Source organism: Neofelis nebulosa, chromosome 12, assembly GCF_028018385.1.
Source record: "Neofelis nebulosa isolate mNeoNeb1 chromosome 12, mNeoNeb1.pri, whole genome shotgun sequence".
NCBI lineage: Eukaryota > Metazoa > Chordata > Mammalia > Carnivora > Felidae > Neofelis > Neofelis nebulosa.
In genome coordinates, this window is record NC_080793.1 from 63,119,296 (window position 1) to 63,126,113 (window position 6,818).

General features: G+C 39.0%; 1 protein-coding gene across 2 annotated transcripts; it reads left to right on the forward strand.

Moving 5' to 3' along the window:
* Positions 1–2,255: 2,255 nt before the first annotated feature.
* On the forward strand, positions 2,256–6,818 carry RANBP6 (RAN binding protein 6). Of its 2 annotated transcripts, XM_058695428.1 has the most exons (2): positions 2,256–2,417; positions 3,533–3,735. In XM_058695428.1, the coding sequence occupies exons 1-2, from the start codon at positions 2,282–2,284 to the stop codon at positions 3,601–3,603; spliced, it is 207 nt and encodes a 68-aa protein (XP_058551411.1). In that variant the 5' UTR covers positions 2,256–2,281; the 3' UTR covers positions 3,604–3,735. The 2 variants fall into 2 exon arrangements, with proteins under 2 accessions (XP_058551411.1, XP_058551409.1); XM_058695426.1 differs by having other exon boundaries at positions 2,256–6,818.

Below are 6,818 nucleotides of genomic sequence, written 5' to 3' on the forward strand. Positions count from 1 at the left end.
GAAGACCATCACTATAGCACGTGGGAGCAAGAAGATAGCAAAACGCAAATTCTGGGAGTCACTTTTTTGGGAAGCCTTTTTTTCCTTCAGGAAGAGTTAACAGTCCTTTGGTTTGAATTAACACTGCTGTTTATCCATTTCTAGGTAAATAAATAGGTACATTGCAGTACCTCCAACCAGATGCCCAGACTAAAACTTGGGGAAATTTCCTAAGCTGTTTCTTCTCTGAGTGCCATTGACACACCTCTTAAAACCTTCCAAATCCTTGATAGTACCTCCAAAAGTATAACTGAGTTCCCTGTTGCTCCACATCCTCACCAACCATTGCTATTATCAAACTTTTAAATTTAAAGCATTGTGTGTGGTATGTCTGTGGTGGTGTCTCATTGCAGTTTTAATAAGTCTTTAAAATACTAGTAGATATAGTATTAAGAGAAGACTCCTCCCTCCCCCATATAATTTTTAATATATATGTATAATATATTTGCTGAAACAGCAAATGCAAAGGCCCTGCAGTTAGACTTATTTAAGAAACAGTAAGAAAACCAGTCATCTGGAGCAAGATGCAAAACTGTAGTCAAGATCTTGGAATCAGAACCGAAACTAATCAGCGGTTCTCAGTTTTGGTATTTACATGAAAACTCAGTATGTTTGTTAAAATTGAACATTTGGGGGTTGCATTCCTCAGAGATTGATTCATTAGTTTAGACCTTGGTCTCTAATATCTAAATTTAAAAATAAGTATCTCAAGTGATTCTGATGCAGCTGGTTTTGGTTCACAGCATGAGAAACACTACTTAGAGAATAATGCTTCTTCCTAAATGAGTATAGTATTGCATATTACAATGTAATTTATGAGACTATTTTGTCTATCATCTGGTTAACTCTAAAGCTGTGATTTTCTGTCTTTCAGGGTATATGCAGCAGTGTTTTACAAAATTAAAATTAGGCCCACTTGGAGAAGTTTAAGACAGACTTTGCAGTAAGTGAAGGCCTCTGATCATGTTGCAAAATTAAGAGTAATTATGGGGAAGTGGTATGGTGAAAGATCACTGGTGTTGCTTTCAGAAGAGGTACATTTGAGACTCAGCTGTGTCATCTTAGGCAGAGTCCTTAACCTCCCTGGGTTTCTATTACTTACCTAAAATTAGTATTAAAACTTTCCCACCAACTTTGCAAACCTGCATAAGGGTCAAAATGACTGAGTGGCAAAGTGCTAATACAAAAGTAAGATCTAATCATTGTTAGAGGAACGATCATTGTTTTTGATTGACACACCTACTTGAATTTAAAGAAACAATATTTAACTTCAAGGACATTTGTTTCTTACAATAATCTCAGCATCTTCCTACTAAAAGGAAAACCATAAAAGCATTTTACAGTGTAGCCAACATGCAAAGAAAACTTTGAGTGACGTGACCAAGGATACAAAATTAATTTACAGATAAGACCAGGATTCAAGTCTTCTGATTACTAGCTCCGATCACTTTCCACCATACTTTATTCAGTTGTTTTTCTCATTCTTTATTATAATCCACGGGCCAGGTGATTCTGACACACCAGGGTTTGAGCATCAAAGGTCTTTACCTTTGATTGTACTTATTTGATAAACAGCTTTATTGAGGTATTATTCACATACCATACAATCCACCAATCTAACAATGCAATGGTTTTTAGTATAATCACAGAGATGTACAACTATCACCACAATTAATTTTAGAACATTTCATCACCCCAAAAGAAACCGACTAGCTGATAGCAGTCATTTTACATTCTCTCCTTCCCACTGCCTCTGTAAATCTACTTTCCGTGTAGATTTGCCTTTTCAAGACCCTTCATATAAACGGAATCATACAATATGGGACCTTTTGTGACCGGCTTCTTCCACCTGGAGGGTTTTCAAGATGCAATTATTGCGTTAAAATTATCGGGGTAACAACAGAGCTAGTTTATTAATATAACGGAGGTAAAAAGTCACCCACAATCCCATTCTAATACATTCAAATCATACTTTTCTTTTTCTTTTTTTTCTTCTTCTTCTCTGCAGGTGCCTTTTCATCTGATTGGAAAACAGACCGAGGGTGTCCGTCATCCCCACCCCATCTCACTTATACCCCCTGCCCCCAGGCCCAGCAGCCCACCTCCGGGAGCTCATACACAGCACCCCGCCAGCAGTGGATAAGCAGCCCCGCCCATCCCCTCGGGCGCCTCCTTTACGTCACTGTTTCTGGCCGCAGACCCCCTCCCTCCATCTCCGTCGCGGTTTCTTTGACAGAGCGCTATGGCGGCGGCCGGGTCTGCAGGGGTACCGGCCACCGTGTCGGGAAAGCAAGAGTTTTACCAGCTTCTGAAGAACCTGATCAATCCAAGCTGTATGGTGCGGAGGCAGGCAGAAGAAATCTATGAAAATATTCCAGGTCTGTGTAAGACTACATTCCTCTTAGATGCTGTCAGAAATAGAAGAGCAGGTTATGAGGTGAGACAAATGGCTGCCGCGCTGCTACGGCGGCTTTTGTCCTCTGGGTTTGAGGAAGTCTATCCAAATCTGCCTTCTGATGTTCAGAGGGACGTCAAGATTGAACTGATACTGGCCGTTAAGTTAGAAACACATGCTAGCATGAGGAAAAAACTTTGTGATATTTTTGCAGTGCTGGCCAGGAATTTGATAGATGAGGATGGCACTAACCACTGGCCTGAAGGTTTGAAGTTCCTTATTGATTCAATCTACTCTAAAAATGTAGTTCTTTGGGAAGTTGCACTTCACGTTTTCTGGCACTTTCCTGGGATTTTTGGGAACCAAGAGCGGCATGATTTAGATATCATCAAACGTTTGTTGGACCAGTGCATTCAGGATCAAGAACATCCAGCAATCAGGACATTATCTGCTAGAGCTGCAGCTGCATTTGTACTTGCTAATGAGAATAATATTGCTCTTTTCAAGGACTTTGCAGACTTGCTTCCTGGAATCTTACAGGCTGTGAATGACTCATGCTACCAAGATGATGATTCAGTGCTAGAATCCCTTGTTGAGATTGCAGATACTGTACCTAAATACCTGGGTCCTTATTTAGAAGATACTCTGCAGTTGAGTCTGAAGTTATGTGGAGACTCTAGACTTAGTAATCTGCAACGCCAGTTGGCCCTTGAAATAATAGTGACCTTGTCTGAAACTGCAACCCCAATGTTGAAAAAACATACAAATATAATTGCACAGGCAGTTCCTCATATATTAGCAATGATGGTTGATCTACAAGATGATGAGGACTGGGTAAATGCCGATGAAATGGAAGAAGATGATTTTGACAGCAATGCCGTCGCTGCTGAGAGTGCACTAGACAGACTGGCTTGTGGGCTTGGTGGGAAACTTGTTTTACCAATGACTAAGGAGCACATCATGCAGATGCTTCAGAGCCCTGACTGGAAATATCGACATGCTGGATTAATGGCCTTATCTGCCATTGGAGAAGGATGCCATCAGCAAATGGAATCAATTCTAGATGAAACAGTTAACTCTGTTTTGCTTTTTCTTCAGGATCCTCACCCAAGAGTGAGGGCTGCAGCCTGTACTACACTTGGGCAGATGGCTACAGATTTTTCTCCTAACTTCCAAAAGAAATTCCATGAAACAGTGATTGCAGCTCTGTTGCGTACCATGGAAAATCAAGGTAATCAGCGTGTACAATCACATGCGGCTTCTGCACTTATTATTTTTATTGAAGACTGTCCAAAAACATTGCTAGTTCTATATTTGGATAGTATGGTGAGAAATCTACATTCCATCTTGGTGATTAAACTTCAAGAATTGATTCGGAATGGAACTAAATTGGCCTTGGAACAGCTTGTGACAACCATTGCCTCAGTTGCAGATACAATAGAAGAAAAATTTGTTCCATATTATGATATATTTATGCCATCACTAAAGCACATTGTTGAGCTTGCTGTTCAGAAGGAACTCAAGCTTCTGAAAGGAAAAACTATTGAGTGCATTAGCCATGTTGGTCTTGCTGTTGGGAAGGAAAAATTTATGCAAGATGCATCAAATGTGATGCAGCTATTGTTGAAGACACAATCAGACTTAAATAATATGGAAGATGATGACCCTCAGACATCTTACATGGTTTCAGCATGGGCTAGAATGTGTAAAATTCTTGGAAGTGATTTTCAACAGTACCTTCCACTAGTTATTGAGCCTCTTATTAAGACTGCTTCAGCTAAACCTGATGTTGCTCTCTTAGACACACAAGATGTGGAAAATATGAGTGATGATGATGGATGGCAATTTGTAAATCTTGGAGACCAACAAAGTTTTGGAATTAAGACTTCAGGACTTGAAGCAAAAGCAACTGCTTGCCAGATGTTGGTTTACTATGCTAAGGAGTTAAGGGAAGGATTTGTGGAATATACAGAACAGGTTGTAAAGCTGATGGTTCCTTTATTGAAATTTTATTTCCATGACAATGTTCGAGTGGCAGCAGCAGAGTCTATGCCTTTTCTCCTGGAATGTGCAAGAACTCGTGGCCCAGAATATCTTGCACAGATGTGGCAATTCATATGTGATCCCTTAATCAAGGCTATTGGGACTGAACCTGATACAGATGTACTCTCAGAAATAATGAATTCTTTTGCAAAGTCCATTGAAGTAATGGGAGATGGGTGCCTTCTTGATGAACACTTAGAAGAACTAGGAGAAATATTGAAAGCAAAACTTGAAGGACACTTTAAAAACCAAGAACTGAGACAGGTTAAAAGACGGGAAGAAAACTACGACCAGCAGGTTGAAATGTCTCTGCAAGATGAGGATGAATGTGATGTTTATATTCTTACCAAAGTATCAGATATTTTGCACTCTTTATTTAGTACTTACAAGGAAAAGATTTTACCATGGTTTGAACAGCTTCTTCCATTAATTGTAAATCTAATTTGTTCGAGTAGGCCATGGCCAGATAGACAGTGGGGATTGTGCATATTTGATGATATTATAGAGCACTGCAGTCCAACCTCATATAAGTATGTAGAATATTTTCGGTGGCCAATGCTACTAAATATGCGAGATAACAACCCTGAAGTCAGGCAAGCAGCTGCTTATGGCCTGGGTGTTATGGCACAGTTTGGTGGAGATGATTATCGTTCTTTATGTTCAGAAGCTGTCCCATTGCTGGTAAAAGTTATTAAGTGTGCAAATTCCAAAACCAAAAAAAATGTCATTGCTACAGAGAACTGTATCTCAGCAGTAGGGAAGATTTTGAGGTTTAAGCCTAACTGTGTAAATGTAGATGAAGTTCTTCCACATTGGTTATCATGGCTTCCACTGCATGAGGATAAAGAGGAAGCTATTCAGACTTTGAGTTTTCTCTGTGATTTAATTGAAAGTAACCATCCAGTTGTACTTGGTCCAAATAATTCCAATCTTCCCAAAATAATCAGTATAATTGCAGAAGGAAAAATTAATGAGACTATTAATTATGAAGATCCTTGTGCTAAACGCCTAGCTAATGTTGTGCGTCAGGTACAGACTTCTGAAGAATTATGGTTGGAATGCATATCACAACTTGATGAGGAGCAGCAGGAAGCTCTACAAGAGTTGCTAAATTTTGCTTGATGCACGTTAATGTCACTTGAATATCTTCTACCATAAAAGTAATTCCAAATAACTATTGTGAATGGATTCCATTACAATTGTGAGAACTGTTCTCTCCTTGCCAAGCAGTTTATATTCCTTCCCTATATGTTTCTCCAGGATTAGTCAGTGTTACAGCCTTGTGTTCACCTTGCATGTTTTATCTTTTAAATATAGAGCTTGGTGATAACCATTGTCTTAGTGTTTGTCACCTTTCCCCTAGTTGATGTGAAGTACATAAATTGTTGCTACTTGTCTGAATTATTGATGCTGGGCAAACAATATACTTGTGTGAAGATGTCATGCTGCCCATCACAAGGTGCTGAGAGCTTACAAAGATAGGAGAACTTCCAAGGCAAACTATTTGGAATTGTGGGTGAAAGATATAGTGGCAAGCTTATTCCTCCGGGTGCTTTTCATGGTAATGGGAGGATACTGAAATTGGGAGATACTGCCTTGGATGTGGGGAGATTTCTCTGTATATTATGTGAACTTTTTCATCATGTCCTCCTGAGAACTGGGTGAAGCATATCCATATTCTAGTCCTCAAGGTGTCCAGCTGAGAGTTAAGAGAATTGTAAAATCTTAGCCTGACTGGTCTCTATTTTTCAAGTTATCCAGGACTCTAAGAACTATGGTTACTGCAAAGGGTATCCTGGTACATGGAACATTGGTAGCATGTAACATACTATTCTGCAGTGTTTGACAAATAGTAAGTAATCAATATTTGTGGGAGTCAATCAGTATTATGTGTTTAAGCAGAATATTGCATTGTGTATATATGCCATTTTCCCCCTGAAAGCAGCCCAACAAGGAGAGAAGCCCTGATTTAAAATGGAGTTTAAATAGATTTCTATTTTGAAGAAGTTCTTAATAGATTCTATAGTAGCACTGAAGATGAAAGGGAAGCAAAATTAATTTTATCTTTAAACATGAGAAAAAACAGCTTTGACTCCAGTCAAATAGCAGATGTGCATTTTAAGAAAACAGCTAATCTAGAGTTAATTAATTGGAATGTTGATCTTTAATGTCCAACTTTTTGTAGGGTAGAAAAAAAGCTTTCTACTCAGTGAATCATTGACCCAAAATTTAAGAACAAATGTATCTGTCATGATTTCCTGGGGTATTGTGAGTACTGTGTATGTAAAGTATTTAGCAAATATTTAAGACCTAGTAAGTGCTTAATAAATGGTACCTGTTA